At 37.6% G+C, this 23,439-nt stretch overlaps 3 protein-coding genes and 1 long non-coding RNA gene across 4 annotated transcripts; all 4 read left to right on the top strand.

The window, feature by feature from the left end:
* The first annotated feature begins 2,436 nt into the window (after positions 1–2,436).
* On the top strand, positions 2,437–6,534 carry LOC146474981 (phospholipase A2 A2-actitoxin-Cgg2a-like). The gene is made up of 5 exons (XM_085116316.1): positions 2,437–2,758; positions 3,109–3,136; positions 4,100–4,262; positions 5,323–5,435; positions 6,302–6,534. Exons 1-5 carry the CDS (start codon positions 2,684–2,686, stop codon positions 6,433–6,435), a joined length of 513 nt encoding a protein of 170 aa, XP_084972442.1. The 5' UTR covers positions 2,437–2,683; the 3' UTR covers positions 6,436–6,534.
* A 1,821-nt stretch (positions 6,535–8,355) lies between these two features.
* On the top strand, positions 8,356–15,012 carry LOC146474980 (phospholipase A2 A2-actitoxin-Cgg2a-like). Its single transcript, XM_085116315.1, has 5 exons — positions 8,356–8,598; positions 9,488–9,522; positions 12,518–12,676; positions 14,033–14,145; positions 14,823–15,012. The coding sequence occupies exons 1-5, from the start codon at positions 8,524–8,526 to the stop codon at positions 14,954–14,956; spliced, it is 516 nt and encodes a 171-aa protein (XP_084972441.1). The 5' UTR covers positions 8,356–8,523; the 3' UTR covers positions 14,957–15,012.
* Positions 15,013–16,989: 1,977 nt separating this feature from the next.
* Positions 16,990–20,020, top strand: LOC146474979 (uncharacterized). The gene is made up of 3 exons (XR_014866022.1): positions 16,990–17,186; positions 19,223–19,330; positions 20,003–20,020. It is a non-coding gene; the product is annotated as an uncharacterized LOC146474979 (long non-coding RNA).
* A 465-nt stretch (positions 20,021–20,485) lies between these two features.
* LOC146474978 (phospholipase A2 A2-actitoxin-Cgg2a-like) lies at positions 20,486–22,424 on the top strand. Its single transcript, XM_085116314.1, has 3 exons — positions 20,486–20,654; positions 20,895–21,007; positions 22,277–22,424. The coding sequence occupies exons 1-3, from the start codon at positions 20,518–20,520 to the stop codon at positions 22,408–22,410; spliced, it is 384 nt and encodes a 127-aa protein (XP_084972440.1). The 5' UTR covers positions 20,486–20,517; the 3' UTR covers positions 22,411–22,424.
* The last annotated feature ends 1,015 nt before the right edge of the window (positions 22,425–23,439 follow it).

The following is a 23,439-nucleotide window of genomic DNA, read 5'->3' as shown; positions in this document are numbered from 1 at the left end:
TTAACTTATGGGGCCCACACAGCAATTACGGAAAAAGAATGTAGCAAAAGCCTGACACCCTTTACTGTAAGTAGTTCGTGTCTAATGTATTCTGCCAATAGACGCTACGGCCATTATTAATAATTTAGGTTCGGTCTTCTAGACTTGTAACTTTAGGAAATCCGCGGAAGATTACGACACGCTTCGAGATTTAAATACCGAACGACATCCAAACAGTTTCTGAAGGAGACTAGGTCCAAATCCTAACTTTATTCGAGCGCGCGTAAATTATTCAAAATGACGGTCAGTCGCAGAAACCAAAAATGGGAAATCATAGTTGATGAAAGAGCTCCCTGTGACATGTCAGTTGTTTATCAGTGTTTGAAGCACGTACTTTTTCTAGTCGTGGCTCTCGCCCGAGTAATAACGTCAATGAGGATGGTTATCGATTAAGCTTAGTACCTCTAAAACACAAATTTCCAATAATATTTTATTAGGGACAAAGCTAATACCAGCTTTTAAGGCACGTTTACTCCTGGATTATTTCGAAAGCTGGGTAATCGAATTTATTTAAATTATTACGAATTTCCGTTTAATTTCAGGTTGAAAATTCAACGTTTGCAGATAAAGAGCGGTAGTTTACTGTAGCAGTTGCTGTGAATTAAGTATTTTGTTGAAACTATAAGGCAACAGGAAAGAGAAGGCAGAGCCTAACACAATCAGTGCAATTTTATGAGTTATTCCTCGTATGGCTTCTACTGAAGATTTTATCTCAAAATTCCGACTCGATCTCTCTCAATCCCCTATTAGCAACTTATAAGAGATGTCGCCAGATATGGGGTTTAAAAATTTTTACTCCTTAATTACGTTCATGGTATTCCCAAACATGCAACTTTCAACCATCACGAAGTCAGTCAAATTAGGTCGTTAGTAGCGTGAAGAAATCATCTGCTTCAGCTGAGACAATAAGTAGCAACTGAAATCACAAAGAATTTTCTCAATAGTTGTGTGCGCTAAGTTTTAGTCCGCGGTTGTCTGTAATAACTGAAATCAAATATTTAATCCATTAACAGCCACTTACAGAGAAAGTTGAGTGCTTAAAGCGGAGTGCTTAAGAGTATACAAATTAGAAATACAAAATGTTGTTGTAAAACGCTAAAATACAAAATACATCTTAGAGAAGTACTACTTCTTTTGCTTGTATTGACTAGTTTAGAACTGTCACAGTTTTCTTTAGTTAATAGCGGATAAAACAAACTTCAGAGAAATGTTACTCATGACCACAAGCTCTTCTTTGAATCAGGTCACACTAACTTTGCGGAGGATTTTATGCTAAACAAGGTATCGCGTGATTTTACTGGTATTTGCCCAAAACCAAATAAAATAAATATAAGAAAGCAAACTATATTAGCGCATCATGAGAAGGCAAACGTTCAGAATTCAGTACAGGTTTTCAAAACGTAGGGGAGAGAAAAAAATAATCCCTGTATCCAAATTACTTACTTTGAAAAAAAAATAATTATAAAAGTGTTTGAGAAAAAGTAGATGAACGAGTTATGAATGAATAATCTTCCCAGTATTTTAGAATGTCATGCCCTTAATGGAATGCAATGCAACGCCTCTCTCTAAACGATCAAGGGGTCGAGGTTTCTTTAGTCATGAAGATCTTCCAAAACGAGTTCCAGCAATTGTAATTGATGAATAAAAATCAGAGGCGCTCTAACTCTCTCAGTTTCTTTGTCATGAATTATTTATTTCACGTTCACAAAACTGTAACGTCCATAGAGGGCTTGGATAGAGTTGAAGTTTATTGGAGCAGTTGCTGTAAGTTAAGTGTTTAAGAAAACTGAAGAACCGAATGGTATTCAAATCAACAAACAATTAAGGGTAGAGTGGCCTATGATGAATTTACTCGTTTGTTTTAGAAATCTTTTTTAAACAAAACATTAATTCTACCTAATTTTCTGGTGGGAGGCATCATAGCTTAACCTTCTGCTTATTGCACGTGAGATCAATATTTTTGACGCTGATACTTTGTTTTTAAATTGTCATGCAGTTACTGATATTCGAGTTGTTCTTCTAGATATGAACATAAGAAAAGGAAAGGTTAATGCTAACTCTTTATAAATAATAAAGGAAATAGTTTTTGCCAACCTTCCTAGTGCAATTTTAATGCAAAAAAAAAATATTGGTTAGGCAGTCATACGTCATTCACGAATTTTAGCAACCTGAGCATCTTCTTTCCTAAGTGCACTCAACTTGTTTTCTCACAATCTCACAAACTCCTAGATAAGCTATCATCATTACCATTTTCCCTCCCAGGATGGCGAACAATTTAATGATTCGATGCCCAGAAATTCTAAATTTCAGTTATGAAGTTCAAGACTAGTTCTTTGTAGTTTCAAACGAAAAGGGAAGCAATTAAAAAGACAAATTGGACTATTTGAAATTAAGCTGTGGAAGACATAAACATAAAATACATGGTTTCTTTATGCTCAAATTTACTTTTCCACAAAACTTTAACAGGTGCAATTAAAGAGTGATTTTCAACATCCTCAGCAGTCAGGCAGATCACTCTTTCAGGCAATTTCTTTTTGACATTTGTAAAGTATATAAGGCCCAAATTATTGCAAATTTAATACAGACTCATACTCGGTTTGTCGAGACAAAAGCTGAGCCTTACTGGAGCCTGATTCTGTGAACGATGAAGATGTTTTTTGCTCTGTGTTCCTTCTCAATAATCTTCCAGCTTTCAATAGCTGCAAGCACCCATGACCTGGTAAGTAACTTTGCTGCGAATATTGAATATTAGAGTTTGCGTATCGAACGAGATGTCTTACAACACATTTACAATTTCAGCTTGCGGATTAAAACTGTACATAACTGAAAGTGAAGCATTCTTTATTATAAGATACTGTTTTGGAAATTCTAGGTTACGGATTTGCGCCCAAAATTCATACACAGGATAAAGACATTATCATTTAATAGCTTTGCCACACATTAAAGATACGGGGCGTTACATGACTACAAGGGCAGAACCAAAGCATTACAGTGTTGTAAAAAAAGTGTTAATAATAATTATTGCTGAACATTACAGATTATTTCAGTTTGTTATTATTCTAAATATAGAAACAAAGGGAGATCTTGTCATCTAAAGGTAAGCTGTGACATAATTATAAGGTACTTCTCTTCCCTCAGAACACGTAACAGGGGCTTATGGGAAATTTAATTCCATGGATGAGCGAGAGGTGCCCTGTTAACTTCTCTTTGGCCAAGATCTTCTTCAAGGAACATAGTGTTTATTGCAGATCTTGACTCATTCTGTTTCAGGGAGAAATGAAAGACTTTTACGGAAGGATTTTTGTCATATACGACTTATAGCCAATAGTATTTCGACAACTCAATTTCACTTGCGTAAACTTAGTAAATGGAGGAAATTCTGAAGATATTACTTTTTGCGGCTCTACAAACTGAAGCTCGTTTCTTATTCGAAAGAATAGCGGGTGTTGACAGTTACAAAGGATGCAATATTTCCTATACTGAGTGAGATCAATTTTTAATGAAAAATGTATCGTAACAAACACATAACATAGATTTTCAAAGAAGTCAAGCACTTATTGGAAATCCCGTTGGGTTTAGCTTAAGCAGTTACAATCCCTTATTTAAAAGGGCTCTAGCTTCCTATATATCACACAAGCAAGCTTTTCGTTTACAGGTTTCTCTGTAAAGGTGGAGGAACACATTTTAAATTTGACTGAACGTACGAGAAAATTGCTTGTAAAATAGCTCAAAATAATGCGGGCCAGCTTTTCAAACAGGACTACATCAAGGAAAACCTTGGGATATTGTACGTACAGCACTCGAAGAAAAGAAATTATTAACATGGAAACTTTGTCAAGAAAAAAACTTTCTCGAGTGTAATATTCTTAAACATCGATTGAGTCAGACTGAATGATTAAAAGCAACATAAGTAAGTACCAAGGCAACATGGGTACTTTCCTCCCCACCTCCCCGCTTAACTAACATTGGATGCTACACTGAGAGGAATTTCCTTCCATGCGACTTTGTGTTTGTCTAGCTGGTTGTTGTTGTTGTTGTTTTTTTTGTTTGTTTTTTACAGAAAGTAAAGATGCAGCTATGATGTTTACGAAGAGAGGTGCAGCGGAGTTTGCTCTTATGGTCACATGCCACCTAGCCCCAGAAATACTCCCGCACGAATATCTCGGTTATGGTTGCTACTGTGGGATAGGAGGGAAAGGAGAGCCCCTGGACGAGACAGACAGGTATACTAAAGAAGCGTTATTTGTTACCAGTTCTATTTTCATCACCTCTTTCTAGACCTAGCTCCTTTTCGTCACTTGGGTCTTGGAGAGAGAGAGGGGGGTGGGGGGGGGGGGGGGGGTAGCATCAAAGTCAATGAACACTTACCGGCAATGTCAAGTTGTTCCCAGATAAATTTCTTAAAAACTCACAAAGTTTCCTGGCGTTTGCTCAAATATTAAAAACGTTAATCAGGTACAAAGTCGCAACAACTCCTCCAGCGAATTTCGGAACAGAGGTTATTTTTTGCCTTGGTAAAAAATAAGACCCAGCACCTTGGCCGCTGAACGTTGAGGCAACTGGACTTCAAGGTCTATAAACAACGATTAAATTAAAAAAAAATTAATAAACAGCATGATATTTTATGTGGGAGAACTATCCCTGCGTTACAACCTTGCTCTTGAGCTGTAAAGTGGGAAGCTAGTATTAACTCATCGTCATCATCATTATTATCATCATCATCATCATCATTATCAGCAGCAGCAGCAGCATCAGCATCCAGAATAAGCATTATCAACATCATCATTATCGACACCACCACCTCCACCACCAACATCATCATCATCATCATGATAGGCATCATCAACATTATTATTACTATCACCACCACCCAACCTCGTTCTTTTTCCGCTACTCCCAATTTACAAGGAAAACCCCTGTGAACGAGGTTGACCAACACTACCTCCATCGTCACCATCGTCATTCCCTCATTTTTATCTTCATCCATATCGTTAGAAGACTTAGAATAAAGGAATAGAAAGTCTACGATAGGTTTGGCCGAGTGCGGGATGAGATACAAAAATTGACGGGCGGAATGCTGCATGTGGTGGTGGAGATACGGGATGAAAATAGCATTGCATAAATGGGATCGCCACTCTTTAAGAATAATAAAAATTATTTTGAACATTAAAAATAAACTTTTTTAAATTCGTTTGGACTTGGAAAATCAAAAGGTCGCATTTTGCAAGTATACCACGTACTCTCCATATCAATGAGATGTTGAGACTTTTGATCATTCTCCAGGTGCTGTCAAGTACACGACCAGTGCTACGACTCAGTGAAAAACTCAGGAGACTGCCCATTCGATATTGCTATTTACACGATGCCTTACAGCCGCAAGAACTGTTATCAGTGCGGTAAGACTACGGTGTGATTTTGAGTAGGGTGGAGAGTTAAAGCTCAAATATTGAACTATCTTTCTTAATTAAAGTGGATTCCTTAGGCAAAAACTTAGCTTAGTTGCCAAACAATTTTAGAACACCGAGAGAAAGAAATCAACTGATAGAATTATTGCAAGGAACAACCCATGATATGTTCTAGCGCATTTTGGAGACGAAAACGCTAGAACTTTGAAAACAGTTAGCCTAACGTTTTTAAGTTGCAGTCCATTTTAACCCCGTCAATCTGTGTCCAGAGACACTCATCGATAGTCTTAGTACACTGGGGCGATGATTTACAACAAATTAAATTTAAGCAATCGTTTTAGGTTTTTGTTGATAAAAAAAAAATTGGATTTTTATATTTGGTTTCTTTCCTGGCGTACATTATGGTGCAACGTTTGAGCAGCATCACTCTAATATTTATATATATATATATATATTCACTGATATAATTTTTGTTTTTGTGATTTATCTTTGTACTGGAACTATTTGTAACGTCATATAGGTTTTTGAACTAAAACTTGTTCATAACTTTGAAAGGTCTTTTACATGTAAAAGTAAGTAAATATAAGGTAAAATATAGTAAATTACTTAATAATAGGCCCTTTTATTCTTGGAGAAATTTGAAACGAAAAATCAGAAAACTTTACGATAACCTCCTCCACGGGCAGTGATTTCTACGAATTATTCACCAGTTTTAGGAAGTTAACTTCAATACAGTACTGAAAAGTATTTTCATCCTCCTACCAACCCCGAACTTACCCACGTGACAAACCCTGTCCCCGATCACACACGAAAAGTTCACTTCAGATGTAAGTGGTTCTATATCATTTTTTCCCCAGAACCTGCCAGTTACTATTGGTTTTACGGCAAATGTCGACACGCTTTGTGCAAGTGTGACTCAGAAGCTGTGCAGTGCTTCAAAAAGTCGAAGTTTAATCGTGACCTAAAGTATTACTCTCAAGACAAATGTTAAGAAACATGTATAAGGACTGGAAAAGATTCACGAAGTGTCCTTCACGTGGTTTGTTCAGATATATCAATCATTTCAATAAACACTTATATTGAGAAACGAGGTTTGCGTTTGATCTTGATTTCCGTCAATATATATCACCAGAATTTTAGAAATACCCCCTAGAGGAGAAACTATTTTTTCAACAATTTTTTTATTAAATAGTTATCAAACTTTTATCGAATTCTTATCAAGTAGAAGGTTTAAAGACATTCATTAGACGAAAGAGACGGTGAGGGGATGCATGGGGATAAATTTCAAAATCTCTTATAAGTGCTAACACCGTGTTGCGACCATGTTTTGGATCACTTTTGACCCGTAGAAGGTACCAATGATAACAAGTCGTTTCTTTGCCACACGTCTTTTGGGCTTATACTGTCAAAGCTACAAAAATAACTTAAATATCGGTCGGTCCTCAGCAATATCAAACCACGAAGTTTTCAAACCCCCAAAAGGTACTGCGAGACGCCCGTTAATTAGAGGCCTGGATTTAAGAAGCCCTCCTAAATCGAAATGGTATTTGTTCCTTAACAATAGCATGCTGTTGGCATAACAATGGACCATTATTAATTAAAAATTCTTAGGATACATCTTAACTTAGGAGGCCTCACACCAAAATGTAGCAAAAGATTGACACCCTTTGTCAGTGGTTCGTGTCCAAAGTATTCTGCCGATAGACGCTACGGCCATTTTTAATATTTTAGGCTCGGTAGGAAATCCTCGGAAGTTTTCGACACGCTTCGAGATGCAAATACCGAACGACATCCGAACAGTTTCTGTAGGAGACTGGGTCCCAATCCTCACTTTATTCGAGCGCGCGTAAATTCAGTCAAAATGGCGACCAAGTGCAGAAAGAGCGACGTTTTTATCGTATTTTTTTCATAGTTGTTGGGAGAGCCCCTGGTGACATGTCAGTTGTTTATCATGGTTTGACGCACGAACTTTTTCTAGTCGTGGGTCTCGCCCGATGACGATGGTAATCGATTAAGTTTAATACTCTAAAACACAAATTTCCAATATAAAATATTTGCCCGCAAATAGAATTTTTATGCCTTTTCCCGCCTTTGTTAGTAATTAATTGGATCAAGGTGGTCCGGGGTCTTGGGGAAGAAGTAATTGGAATAAGGTATAGCCCCCTTTAGGTGCTTGTTTCAGTCACATGATCAATACGATCATACCATAGTCATTCGTTTCGGTTCAGCAGCGGATTAAGACGTGCTTTTGTTCTCATACCTCCTCCCCAGTGCCAACCGCTTTCCATTAATGCATACCGTAGTGTTTCGATTTCTGTGCCCTCACCTTTACTGGGTTCAAGTCAACATACAATTAAGAATAGAGTGGTCTATGACGAATTTATTCGTTTGTTTTAGAAATATTTTTTAACCAAAGCATTAATTCTACCTAATTTTCTGGTGGGAGGCATCATAGCTTAACCTTCTGCTTATTGCATGTGAGGTCTACATCATTGACGCTGATGTAATTCTAAATTATCAGTTACTGATATTCGAGTTGTTTTACTACATATGAACACAAAATATAGGATATAGTTTTTATCAACCTTTAATTTTTTTGTGCAATTTTTAAAGAAAAAAATATTTTTTAGGCAGTCATACATCATTCACGAATTTTAGCAACCTGAGGACCTTTTCTCCTAAGTGCACTCAACTTACTTTCGCACGGACTCCTAGATAAACTATCATCATTACCATTTTCTCTCCCAGGATGGCGAACAATGTAATGATTCCATGCCCAAAAAATTCTAAACTTTACTTCCAATTATGACAAATTCGACTATTTGAAATTAAACTGTCGAAAACGGAAACATAAAATACTTGGCTTCTTTATGCTCAAATTTACTTTTCCACAAAACTTTAACAGGTGCAATTAATGAGTAATTTTCAACGTCTTTTTCATGCAGATGACTCTTTCAGGCAATTTCTTTTGGACGTTTGTAAAGTACATAAGGCCCGAACTAATGCAAATTTAATACAGACTCAGACTCAGTTTCTCAAGACAAAAGCTGAGCCTTACTGGAGCCTGATTCTGTGAACAATGAAGATGTTTTTTGCTCTGTGTTCCTTCTCAATCATCTTCCAGCTTTCAATAGCAGCAAGCACCCATGACCCGGTAAGTAACTTTGCTGTGAATATTGAATATTAGAGTTTGAGTATCGAACGAGATGTCTTACAACACATTTACAATTTCAGCTTGCGGATTAAAACTGTACATAACTGAAAATGAAGCATTCTTTCTTACAAAACACTGTTTTGGAAATTCTAGGATACGGCAGTGGGCCCAAAATTCAAACATGTCATTAGCACTAGATAAAAACATTTATCATTTAACAGCTTTGCCATGCATTAAAGATAGAGGGCATTACATGATTACAAGGGCAATACCAAAGCATTACAGTGCTGAATAATTATTGCTGAACATTACAGATTATTATAGTTTGTTATTATCTTTAAATATCACTAAAGATAAAAAAATTAAATAAATAGACGTCTTTCCATACTGCAATCCGTTAACTTTTCCTTCCTTTCAATTTATAATTCACATCACTTCTTATATTTTCTGTACTGTGGATATGAAAACAGACTTTAGTAAGAGCGTAGAATCGAGCCATATCATTTTAAGGTTTTATTTCGAAAACAACATACATCTTCTGTCGCTCAGAGCATGCTCAACATCAAGATTTGCAAAAGGGAACTAATCAACGTACAATTCAACTCGTCTTGTTTTGTTCTTCCGAGTTCTATGGTAGCCATGTATTCACTTCATCAGCACTAATTTCAGCGATAGTCGATTTCAGTTCACGCGGTTCCTTTTCTAGAAACTTTTTAGATACGATTTTCAGGTTAGGTATTATTCAGTCAAAATTAAGACACAGCCATACTAGTTTCTCTGTGCCATTGACTGAATAACACATCATTCTCATGTATTTACCAATATTTTAAGAATATACCATCAGATTTATTCCGGTCATAATCTTATATGCTTGCTTTTTCACGTATAGAAGAAACAAACGGAGATCTTTTTATCTAAAGGTAAGTTGTGCCGGATATAATTATAAGGTACTTCTTTTCCCTTAGAACATGTAATAGGGGCTTTTCGGGGGAGAGGTACCCTGTTAACTTCTGTGGGCAAGATCTTCTTCAAGGAATTAACATAGTATGTATTGCAGATCTTGACTCATTCTGTTTCAGGGAGAAATGAAAGACTTTTACGGAAGGACTTTCGTCATATACGACTCATAGCCAATAGTATTTGGACAACTCAATTTCACTTGCGTAAACTTATTAAATGGAGGAAATTCTGAAGAAATTACTTTTTGCGGCTCTACAAACTGAAGCTCCTTTCTTATTCGAACTTCGAATGTTGACGGTCACAAAGGATGCAAAATTTCCTGAGTGAGATCAATTTTTTCTGAAAAGTGTATCGTACTACAAACAACCATCGGGGATATTCTAAAACGGCGAGTTTCTGGTAATATTAAGCTATTTTAGTCATTTTCGTGCCATTTCCTCTCCAAAGAGTTTTAAAGGTGGCAATATTTAACAAAAATGTTAATTATTTTGCCATGTTTTTACTTCATCCGGTAAATATTAGCTCATTTTATCATTTTCCTTCCAATTTAATACAGTGAAAGGAAGTTTATTTCAAAATGCTTAACTTTTCGCCCGTTCTATTCCAGGTTAGACAGTTGGTGCTGGATTTTATAGTTAAAGGTACATGGAAATTGTCATGTACCTTTACGATTCTAGAACGCAAAGGTACATGGAAATTTTCGTGTTCCTTTACTGTTCTACAATGCAAAGGTACATGGAAATTTCCGTGTTCCTTTACGGTTCTAGAATGCAAAGGTACATGGAAATTTCCGTGTACCTTTGCATTGTAGAACCGTAAAGGTACATGGAAATTTCCATGTACCTTTACTGTTCTAGAATGCAAAGGTACACCGAAATTTCCATGTACCTTTACGGTTCTAGAATGCAAAGGTACACGGAAATTTCCATGTACCTTTACGATTCTAGAATGCAAAGGTACACGGAAATTTCCATGTACCTTTACGATTCTAGAATGCAAAGGTACACGGAAATTTCCATGTACCTTTACGATTCTAGAATGCAAAGGTACACGGAAATTTCCATGTACCTTTACGATTCTAGAATGCAAAGGTACACGGAAATTTCCATGTACCTTTACTGTTCTAGAATGCAAAGGTACATGGAAATTTCCATGTACCTTTACGGTTCTAGAATGCAAAGGTACACGGAAATTTCCATGTACCTTTACGGTTCTAGAATGCAAAGGTACACGGAAATTTCCATGTACCTTTACGGTTCTACAATGCAAAGGTACATGGAAATTTCCATGTACCTTTCAACATCTTTTGCTACAAGGTGCACGGAAATTTCCATGTACCTTTCAACATCTTTTGCTACAAGGTACACGGAAATTTCCATGTACCCTTCAACATCTTTTGCTACAAGGTACACGGAAATTTCCATGTACCTTTCAACATCTTTTTCTACAAGGTACACGGAAATTTCCATGTACCTTTTGACATCTTTTTCTACAAGGTACACGGAAATTTCCATGTACCTTTCGACATCTTTTTCTACAAGGTACACGGAAATTTCCATGTACCTTTCGAAATCTTTTGCTAAAGGTACACGGAAATTTCCATGTACCTTTCGACATCTTTTTCTTCAAGGTACACGGAAATTTCCATGTACCTTTTGACATCTTTTGCTACAAGGTACACGGAAATTTCCATGTACCTTTCGAAATCTTTTGCTAAAGGTACACGGAAATTTCCATGTACCTTTCGACATCTTTTTCTTCAAGGTACACGGAAATTTCCATATACCTTTTGACATCTTTTGCTACAAGGTACACGGAAATTTCCATGTACCTTTCGAAATCTTTTGCTAAAGGTACACGGAAATTTCCATGTACCTTTCGAAATCTTTTGCTAAAGGTACACGGAAATTTCCATGTACCCTTCAACATCTAACACTTTTTATATGTATTTTGCCATTTTTTTAAAAACTTGGCAAATATATCATCTTAAATTGCGTTTTTTGCAGTAGAAAACCTACATCTTAATATTTTGTTGGAGTTTTTGGACAATAATAGCGAGACATTGCGATTTTTTGCCATGTTTTCACTGTCTACGGCAGAAAACAACAACTTCAGTTCAATTCATGCCACTTCCTCGTCGGCACAAATTTGCACTTTTTTTAAAATGATTACCATGATACATCAAAGACATCGATTTCTGGTAAGAAAAGATCAAAATTCACTTATTTTTGAAATGTTGCAATTTTGTAATAGTTGGCAATAATACATACGAAAAGATGTTTTCTTACCATAGTTTCTGACACCATGGTAAAAAAATGATAAAAAACCCTAATTATTGCCACAAATCAGTATTTTTTTATGGAAGAGATAATAACAAATTCCTTGATTTGTTCCAAAAAATGCATTTTAGAATATCCCCGATGGTTTTAGAACGTGTTAAACACATAACATAGTTTATCAAAGAAGTCAAGCACTTATTGGAAATGTCGTTGGGTTTAGTTTAAGCATTTACAATCCCTCATTCAAAAGGGCTCTAGCTTCCTATTTATCACACGAGCAAGCTTTTTGTTTACAGATTTCTCTGTAAAGGTGAGGGGACACATTTTAAATTTGCCAGAATATACGAGAAAATTGCTTGCAAAATTGCTCAAAATAATGCGGGCCAGCTTTTCAAACCGGACTACTTCTTACCATTTTGTGCGTACAGCACTCGAAGAATAGAAATTCTTAGCATGGAAACTTTGTCAAGAATAAACTTATTCGAGTGTAATATTCTTAAAGATCGATTGAGTCAGACTGATTGATTAAAACCAACAAAAGTAAGTACCAAGGCATTATGGGTACTATGCTCCCCACCTCCCCGCTTAACTAACATTGGATGCTTCACTGAGAGAAATTTCCTTTCATGCGACTTTGTGTTTGTCTCGCTTCTTTGTTTTGTTTTTAACAAAAAGTAAAGTAAAGATGCAGCTATGATGTTTACGAAGAGAGGTGTAGCGGAGTTTACTCTTATGGGTTTATGCTACCTATCCCCAGAAAGACTCCCGCACGAATATCTCGGTTATGGCTGCTACTGTGGGATAGGAGGGAAAGGAGAGCCCCTGGACGAGACAGACAGGTATACTAGAGGAGCCTTATTTGTTATCAGTTATATTTTTTATTCACTCTATTTTTACCCAGCTCTTTTTCGTCCCTTAGGGCCTGGAGAGAAGGGGAGGGTAACATCAAAGTCAATGGACATGCACTAGACTAACCGACAACATCAAGTTGTTCCCAGATAAATTTTTCAAAAAGTCACAAAGTTTCGTGGCGTTTGCTCTAATATTAAAAACGTTATCAGTACAAAGTCTCCGCTGGCAGCATCCGCCGCAACAACTCCTCCCCACCCCCTACGATTTCAATAGTATTGTTTCGAAACAGTGTTTTTTTTTCCTTGGTAAAAATAAGACCCGACACCTGGGCCGCTGAACGTTGAGGCGATCGGACTTTGAGGTCTATAAACAACTTTTACTAGTAAGTCCAAGAAAATTAATAAACGGCATGATATTTTACGTGGGAGAGCTATCCCTGAGTTACAACCTTGCTCTTGAGCCGTAAACTGGAAAGCTAGTATTAACTCATCGTCGTCATCACTATCATCATCATCATCATCATCATCATCAGCAGCAGCAGCAGCAGCAGCATCATCATCATCACCCAGAATAAGCATTATCAACATCATCATTATCAACACCACCACCTCCACCACCACCACCACCACCACCACCACCACCACCACCATCATCATCATCATCATCATCATCATCATCATCATCATCATCATCATCATCATCATCATCATCAACATCATCAGCAGCAGCATCATCATCATCATCTCAGCATTATCAACATCATCATTATCAACACCACCACCTCCACCACCACCACCACCACCACCATCATCATCATCATCATCATCATCATCATCATCATCCAGAATCAGGATTATCAACATCATCAGAATCATCAACATCATTATCACAAACACCACCACAACCACCACCACCCAACCTCGTTCTTTTTTCGCCTCTTCCAATTTACAAGGGAAAAATCCTGTGAACGAGGTTGATCAACACTACTTCCATCATCGCCATCGCCATCCCTTCATTCTTCTCTGATCTTCATCCATATCGTTAGAATAAAGGAATAATCGTAAGAATAAAGGAATAGAAAGTCTACCAAAGGCCTGGCCGAGTACGGGATGAGGTACAAAAATTGACGGGCAGAATGCTCGAGTGGTGGTGGAGATACGCGATGAAAATAACACTGCATAGAAGGGAGCTGCTCTCTTTAAAAATAATAAAAAATATTTTGAACATTAAAAATCAAATATTTTAAATTCGTTTTGACTTGGAAAATCGATAGGTCGCATTTTGCAAGTATACAACATATTCTCCATATTAATGAGATGTTGAGACTTTTGATCATTCTCCAGGTGCTGTCAAGTACACGACGAGTGCTACACCTCAGTGCAAAACTCAGGAGACTGCCCATTCGATATTGCTATTTACGCGATGCCTTACACCCGCAGGAACTGTTATCAGTGCGGTAAGACACGGTGTGATTTTGAGTAGGGTGAGGAGCAGACGAAAACGCGAGAACTTTTTCAAGTTGCAGCCCATTCTAATCCCGTCCATTTGTGTCCAGAGACACTCATCGATAGTCTTAGTACACTGGGGTGATGTTTTAGAACAAATTTAATTTGAACAATCCTTTTAATTTTTTTTTTGATAAAAAAAAAAAACATTTTGGAGTTGAAAAATTTGTATCTTACCTGGCGTACATTATGGCGCCAAGTTTGAGCAGCATCACTCCAATATTTATATATCCCGAGATATTCTATTTTTTGTGATTTATCTTTGTACTGAAACTATTTGTGACGTCATAAGTTTGTGAAAAAAAGTTATTCATATCTTTAAAAGGCCTTTTACATGTAAATAATAGTATGATATGTTTTTACTTTATTGGCACTATTATACTTAAAGAAATTTGAAGCAAAAGTTCACCGAATTTTACGAAAACCTCCTTTACGGTAGTGATCTCCTTTGTTTTTCTATTTATGAATTATTTACGAGTTTTAGGAAGTTAACTTCAATACAGTACTGAAAAGTATTTTCATCCTCCTACCAACCCCAAACTTGCCCGTGACGAACCCTGCCCAGTACCACACACGAAAAGTTCACTTCAGATTTAAGTGGTTCTATATTATTATTTTTTTTTCGCAGAACCCGCCAGTTACTATTGGTTTTACGGCAAATGTCGACACGCTTTGTGCAAGTGTGACTCAGAAGCTGTGCAGTGCTTCAAACAGTCGAAGTTCAATCCTTTGCTGAAGTATTATCCTCAAGACAAATGTTAATAAAAACATGTGTAAGGAAATTTAAGAGGCTTACGAAGTATCACTCTTGTGGTCTGTTCAGATATAATACCAACCATTCCAATAAACATATCATTTACACTCAGACACGAGGTTTGCCGGTTTGATTTCCCTCAATATTTATCAGCAGAATTTTAGAAATACCCCCTTGAGGAGAAAGTTTTATTATTTTAATTTAATAGCTATAAAATTTTTATCGAATTTTTATCAAGTGGAGATTCAAGGCATTCAAAAGAGTAAAGCAAGGAAAAATTATGGAAGAGCCTCTTATAAGTGCTAACACAGTGTCGTGGCCGTGTTTTAGATCACTTGCACCAATTGTAACGAGCCGTTACTTTTCCAAACGTCTTTTGGGCTTATACTTCCAAAGCTGCAAGAATAACTCCAATGTTGGGTAGTCCGAAGCTGTACCAAACCACAAAGATTTCAAATCCCAGAAAGGTAAAGGGCCCGGGCCAGATTCACGTACGAGGCACTCCTAAATCAAGGTGGTATTTGCTCCTTAACAATAGTTTACTGTTAGTATAACAATAGGCTATTGTTTAAACAATACTTTGAATAAACCATGGAGGTTTTCTGTTTACGTGAGAAAAAAAATTCTTCTATTTAGGAAGTTTAGTTTTGATACCACAAATTACTCGACACATCACAGGGTACCTTCACGAAACAAGCATAGCAAGAGATTGCCGTGATATGCCTTTGTTGTATAGTTCGTGTCTATTCTGCGAGAGATGCGACGGCCATTTTTAACAATTTAGGCACCGTCGTCTGGACTCTCAAGTTTGGGAAATCCTCGGAAGTTTCCGACACGAGCCAAGAATAATTCTGAACGATATCCAAGCGGTTTCTGAAGGAAACGTAAATTATTGAAAATGGCGGCCAGTCGTAGAAAAGAAAGGAAAAACGAAGTCCAATAACGGTTTTTTATTGTATTTTTTCATTGTTGATAGGAGAGTGCCCTGTGACATTCCAGACATTTATCGGTGTTTAAAGCGCGTACTTTATCTCGATTACCCAGTTTTTAAAATAATCCCCGAGTAAAGGCGCCTTATACGTTGGTATTAGCTTTATCCTTAATAAAAGATACGTTTTTGGAAATTTGTGTTTAAGAGATACTAAACTTAATCGATTACTATCCTAGACGACACGCGGTTTGTATCGCAGGCGCGAATTTAAAATGGCTGGCCAGATTGAACAAAATTGTAAGTGGGGCATTTTACAAGGCTTTAAGGTGGTCTAATACAAAAAATACGTTTTGTATAAGACCACCTTAAAAAATGTGAGTGCTACTGAATTTTTAAAGAATAGACCAGCAACAAAGAAGGTCCTTTTTATGAAGTAGAAAGAGTACTGACCGCAGAATAAAAGGAACTTTGAAAATTGTAATTAAAGCCTTTATCGGCTTGTTGATGCAGGGAACCTTTCTGTTTTTTCCCACTTTTTTTCGAAATTCGGCCAGTTCTTATGTTCAGCGGCTTTGCTATTTTAACAGGGAATACAACTGACCAAGGAAACGACAAAAACCAAAATGGCTGCCAAAGCTGAACAAAAACAAACCGGTTTTAGGAGCGTTTTTGCTTCACTAATGGGCAGGTATCTTTTCCAGGTCACAGGTCACAGGTCACAACTACAGGTCACTGTGATAATTGTATATAGACAAGCTAAACAGGGTCTCCTAGCCCTAACTCCATACTAAAAAGCTAATTCAGGCCTAAAACACGATAACCTTATTGGTTACATACCAGGGCCAAGTTGTTAGAAGCCCGATAAGGCTAATCCTGGATTAACGTGAACTTTAATTCGAGTTTAATAACTGATCAATAAAAATTCTTCCAGAATAGTTTTGGCCCTTAGTTTTGACTTGGATTTTTCTTTACCTTTAGATTGAAATTAGGCTTTAAAACCACTTTTAAAGAGCGAGATAAAAACGTCGATTAACTTTTAATCGTAGATTAGCGTCAATCGGCTTTCGAACAACCCGCCACAACAGTGAATTTTACTTGTGACCTGTGGAATGTGATTCACTAATGGCTCCAACCTGCCGTTTGTCTCAGTCACAAAAATTCTGCTTTTCGGTTAAAAAGGCACTGCCTTAGTTTTTTGGGAGAACAACAATCGTTTTGGTAGCTTAACATCACATGTTATAAATGGGAAGCTGGGGAAACGTATCGGAGAAACGATTTTCTCTCTGCACAAGAAGAAAGGCATGAAGGTAAACATTGTACTTTTTAAAGTGGTTAGTAAGAGGATATTGTGTTCATTTATGAGTTTATTTCGATTAAAAAAGGCACGGCCTAGAATGATTTCATCCTGACGTCAGTTCTTCAACTGAAGTGCTGTTCGATCGTTGCTTTATCGATTTGTTAGCTCGGGAAAGTTGCATTTTCGGCGACAAGGACAAAAATGCAATAGTTTATAATCCCCCCCCCCCCCCCCCCATTCTTTTTATGATCTGCTGCCATATTTAATCCGTATATGTGTCCTTTGCGCATGCTTGCAGCTTAGTTTTGGGGGGGAAGGGATGGCGCAGTGTTGAGAGCACTCGCCTCCCACCAACTGGTTCGATCCCCGGACTCGGCGTCATATGTGGGTTGAGTTTGTTGTTGGTTCTCGTCCTTACTCCGAGAGGTTTTTCTCCGGGTTCTCCGGTTTTCTTCCCTCCCCAAAAACTAACATCTTCAAATTCCAATTCGACCCGGAACGCACGAACACCTTTGAACGAGTTCCTGGAGCTCTTTGGTGCTTCGTGGGCAAATAAATCACATTTACATTCACGTTTACGTTTTTAGTTGGCAGCCATGTTGTATAGTATAGTAACATAGTATAGTATGTACTTTATGTTTCCAGCGGAAACATGCGTTTCCCTCAAAGGAAACCTGACGGAAAACACAAAAAAGTGGTCCGCTTCCGCTGTAACCGCAGCGAAGGAAACATGAATAAACTGGACATGTATCCGTATGTCTTTGAACGGTGCCAGGCGTTTCCCAACTTTTCAGTTTGCGCATTCTTGGCATTACCTCCTGTGTTTATACGAATAGAGTGGCCCATGATAAATTTACTCGTTCTTTTAGAAATCTTTATTAAACAAACAGGAATTTACCTTATAATTTTTGTGTGTTAGACATCATTACTTAACCTTCAGCTTACTGTACGTCTGGTTAATATAGCTGAAGTTGACATTTTTCATAATTATTGTTTACGGTGCTGCAGTGAAACGCCGGAAGATATTTGCTTATTTTCAAGATGTTTTACTTCATACACAAGGAGGAAAAGGAAGGTTACGGCTAAATCAGAAGAATATAGCTAAAAATATTCATACGGTTTTGGTGATATGAATGCCCAACACTGAACTGACCCCTTAAAAGAAAGACAAGAAAGTTCCAACTTAACTTCTCAAAGGCATCAATAATTCAAAAGCTAGAGTCGAAGGAAATCATGCACCGTGACGTCTTTGGATATCTGATGAAAAACTCCTCGTTTTTGCTTCCTTAATTTCTCCTTCAAAATAGGTTTGTTTGAAAAGTTGTATTAAACACTCGTCACAGTGTTTCATCACAATATCAAAAACCTCGAAGTTCGTCAAAAATACTCCGCTACGCGTCGTATTTTCCCCGTATTTTCAAATCTCAAGATTCTCGGTGTTTGATATGTGATGAAATACTGTGTTTCGTGTTTGATATTAATTACGCGAAGACAAGAAATAAGAGACAGCAAACCCGACTACTTTAATTCAAAAACTGATTGAAAACAACACGCGAGTTCTATGCTTATTTACTTTTCCACAAAATGAAACAGGTGGATCACGTTGATCAAGAGTTATTTTTAACATCCTCTTTAGATGACTCCGGGGGGGGGGGGTACTCCAAAAAAAAAATTGTATAGGGGTGTGCGGCCCGCTTCCCAAAACCCTTACCCTATTTATGACCATAATCTGCGATTTTCCCTACCCTATTTATGACCTGAAGTAGCTTCTTCTAAAAAAAAGATCGAACCCAGGACTAGAGTGCAAAAATCTATACCCTATTTATTACCAAAATGGCAGCAAAATGGCTAAAAACGATACCCTATTTATGACCAAAACAGCCGAAAAACCATACCCTTTGGCGCCGCACATACCTATATAGCCCATATAAGGGAGTACCCCCCCGGAAGATGACTCAACCGTGACAGCATTGAAGTAAATGAAGCGGCAGCTCTGACGAATGTAAGTAATGAAAAACAAACTGGACTGATTTTTCAACACAACAGGTGAGCATCGACGGCGCCTGCATTCTGAACACGATGAAGCAGTTTGTTGCTCTCTACTCCTATTTTATCGTCTTCCAGCTTTCAATAGCTGCAAGCACCCATGACCCGGTAAGCAAAGCTGTTGCCTATTATCGGATACTAGACTCAGTTGCTTATTACATACAGAGATGAGCTCTACAGCGTATTTCTTTGTAATCAGTTCATCTTGGTGATCAAAATTATGACTGTAAATGAAGGACTTTCATTCTACTTTTCTGGAAATTCTAGATTACGACTGAGCCCATGCATCTTTCGCATACGGCACTAAGTTACAGACGATGGTGACATCTGTCCGTACTACGTATGCAACGTTAACGACTAAATTCCATCCCTCCGATTAAGAACACACTTCACTTCTTACATTTTCTTTACTACGTTCCCGCTATTGTACAGAATTAATCAAACCAAATTTTTAGGCTTCTTTTTATCTTCCATTAAATAAATGTAGCTATGGCCAGATCAGAACCGTGGTCAACGCTAAAATTGGCAACTGCGAGAAAGTAAAATACGCAGGGCATACAAATTACCTCTAGCAATTTCTCTTGATGAGTTCGATTAATGCCATGTTCTATTCTCTTGTTGTCGTTGTTGCTTTTTTTTTTTTTTTTTTTGTCTTCGTTACGCCAAATATGGATTTTCTTGGTTCCTCCCAAGAATACCGTTTAGATAGAATTTTTTTATAGGAATTTATTATTGTATATTAACTTTTTTATCATTAAATGCTTACTTTGTTATGTATAGAAACAAGAAAAGATCTATCAAGGTAAGCTGTCAGAATACTTTTAATAACTAAAGATAATCTTCTCCCACACGAACACGCAGGTTACAAGATCTTCTAAGAAACACGTATTTGGACTGATATCCTGGCTTTAGCTGCAGCTTTGAAATAGTCTATCTGTAAGGGTTCTTTAGCAATAGTGACCCCAATACGATTACAAAGCTGAAAAAAAATTTCCTTAGAAGGTTTCCTCGTCAAACCCATTTTCGCCAACTTTTGAGGAAACTCAAATTAAACCTAACACATTCGGTCCGCTCGTACGCCACTAAATCTGATTAAATAATATTTGTTATATAAAAATTTTGCAAACAAGCAATAAAAAGAGAAAGAAAGAACTTACTTTAGTGAATGAATGATCCGCCATTGACTGTCGGTAAAGGCCAGCATTGGATACTAGACGGAAAAAACTAAGTTCCTAATTCATGGAATATCATTTTTGTCTTGCCGAATATTTTTCTATACGTTAGATGCGCCTGTGATGCTTAGCCGCAGAAGTGTAGCGGAGTTTGGATTTATGATCTCATGCCACACTAAAAGAAGCCCGCTGTTGTACATCGGTTACGGCTGCTACTGCGGAATAGGAGGAAAGGGAAAGCCTAAGGACGATACAGACAGGTATACTAAAGGAAATGTTATCTAATGCTACTGGTGTTTACATGAAGACTTGACTGTAAAGCTCCGATAGTTTTATGAAGATGAGTTAAACGATTTAATAAATGAGAAATAAATAAATCAAAGAAGACTGATCGATAAAAGCGTGTTTCGAAGAAAGAGAGGTTATATGTTCTTAGTACAAAAGGGAACGCCCTTCAAAATTGAAAAAATGTTGAGAGCTAGCCTTTGAACAATCCACAGATGCTGCCAAGTACACGACCAGTGCTATCGCTCAGTAAAAGACTCAGGAGTGTGCCCATTCCGTAACGCCGTTTACGTGTTCCCCTACAGCAGAAAGAACTGCTATCAGTGTGGTAAGATCTTGAAACATTCGATTTTTAATATAAGGGTTGGAAACACTAACACAACCATTCAAGATTCACAGTGGCCGGGCAGACCTTCAGGGAACTGGGATATCCTTTACGCTGGACTTGCTTCTCTTCATGAGTATATCTCGGCGACTCGATCGGCCTCACGGACTTCGGTTTGGTCTTAGAAGAAAATAAAAAAATAAACAGGTGGAGAGTGGAGGGGGGTCTCCTAGATCCGTCACTGTTTAAGACCTTATATCAGCTCTAATCTTGGATATAATAATAATAACTGTAATGATGATGATGATGATGATGATGATGATGATGATGATGATGATGATGATGATGATGATCTTTAAACAGGGTGCGTTCTCACAAAAGTGGTTTTTAGAACGGCCCTGTAAGTGGTAAGATCTTGCAACATTCCGCGATTTTTAATATAAGGGTTGGAAACACTAACACAGCCATTCAATATTCCCAGTGATGATATCAATAAACTGGCGTCAACTCGATAGAACCTTTGAACTCAGAGCTTACAAGCAGGGTCCTTGTTTTTACAAACGCACGCGAAAGCGAGTTCATTAACTACTGTTGAAGTCCTTTTAAACTGTGTTTATTGCACTCGTATTAGAGAATCGTAAAAATTAGTTCCCAGCAGAAATTTCAGTCATCTCGAACCGCAAAAACTTGTTCCCGCAAACCACAAAAAATCGCCAATCCGCAAAATTTTCGTGCTACACGGTATGCAGCGTAGATCTTTAAACGTTTTTGTTTTTGCAATTTCTGCGGTAAACAAATTGTTTTTTTTGTTGTTGGTTGCATCATGCTGGCCTGAAAATTACTGACCCGTTGATTACATCACTCTGACTTGTTTTCGAATTTTCGTTTTTTTCTCCCTATTCCGTTGCTATTCTATACATCTATTTCTCCATGCCGCATTATCTGGCACTTTTGAACAGTTGTTCCGCGGCACGTTATTATTCCATTGCAACACTGAATATAACGAGTCGGTGCTAGATGGTTATGTTCTGAATCTCCTCCTTTATTCTTTATTCTCAAGGGAAGTTAAACAAAGGCAGAATGTGAGTTGGTCAACTGTAGCTTTGTCCATTTTGTGTAACAGAACATTGATCGGTTTTCTTAATTGCACAACCACGAGCCCTGCAGAAACCCACAAGAGACGTTCTTCACCTCAAGCCCCTTTCCCCGACATACCAATGAGTAGTTGAGATAAATTTTGGTGAATAACTGAAACTTATTTTCTTTTCACAGAACCCTCAAGTCACTATTGGTTTTACGGCAAATGTCGGTACGCTATGTGCAAGTGTGACTCAGAAGCTGTGCAGTGTTTCAAACGGTCGAATTTCAATCCTTCGCTGAAACGTTATCCTCAAAACAAATGTTAATAAAGATGTATACGAAATAACAGAGGTCCACGAATTTTTTGTCACTCATGAGGTTAAGTCAGATATACCAACAACGCCATTCCTCTCACGGCCCCTTCCCGATAAACACAAACATTCATAAAGCTCTTCAAGGGAAAGTCTCACGAGGAGTTTGACGTTTTGGGTAAAAGTGGTGAAACAATACCTTCATTTTGTCACAAAATACCACTACAACACTGAAATAAAAAAAAAATCAACTGAATTTCTGAAAGGAACCACTCATAATCTGTTCTAGCACATCTCACAACGGAAAAGCGAGAACTAACTTAGCCAAACTTTTTTCAAGTTAATTGCAATCCATTCCGACCGTAGATTATGAATCTCTGGTCTAAAAACGACCAACACAACCAATGTGGGTTTTACCAGTTCCAATTTTGTCTGAAATGCTTTTCCGCACACAGTTTAAACTCTTGTTTTGTATGTTATGGCAGAACTTAGGCCATTTGAAATGACACTTACATCGATTCAGTTTATACCAGGAGATCCGGATACCAGTTTATTGTTTGGGGTATCACTAGTTTCATTTCTATATTGTACAATATCTATATAATTATTTATGACTACCTTTGGTTGCATCAAATTACTCATGATTTCTCTATTTAAAAGGTACAATTAGAAGTATTTAGGCTGCTCAGCTGCTCTCTTGTCCGGCTGCGGGGAGTTTGTTCCAGAGTTAACACTTATTTTACTCAAGAGCAGAACTGTCTCCTCGTACCAAGGTGCGAGTCAAGATATATGAAAGATTCTCTCTCAAATCAGGGACCGCGGAGCCGGGGGGGCTTCAGCCCCCCCCCCCCCCCAATAATTTTGCAACATGTTGGGTAAAAGGTCGGGGGTTGCAAAACAAGTTCAAGATATTCAGAAAAAAGCTCATCCCACACATTCATGCTTATTCGCTAAGTTTAAGTGTAAAAAAGAGTAGGGCATGGAGTTCCCGGTGTGCTGGTCTGGTCTTTCCGTATGCAATAGTTGGGGGTTAGTTTGCAAGGA

This window comes from Pavona decussata, unplaced genomic scaffold (assembly GCF_977016875.1).
Source record: "Pavona decussata unplaced genomic scaffold, jaPavDecu1.1 SCAFFOLD_87, whole genome shotgun sequence".
Classification (NCBI taxonomy): Eukaryota; Metazoa; Cnidaria; class Anthozoa; order Scleractinia; family Agariciidae; genus Pavona; species Pavona decussata.
The sequence above is the reverse complement of the archived record's forward strand: the minus strand, read 5'-3'. Positions and strand labels throughout refer to the sequence as shown.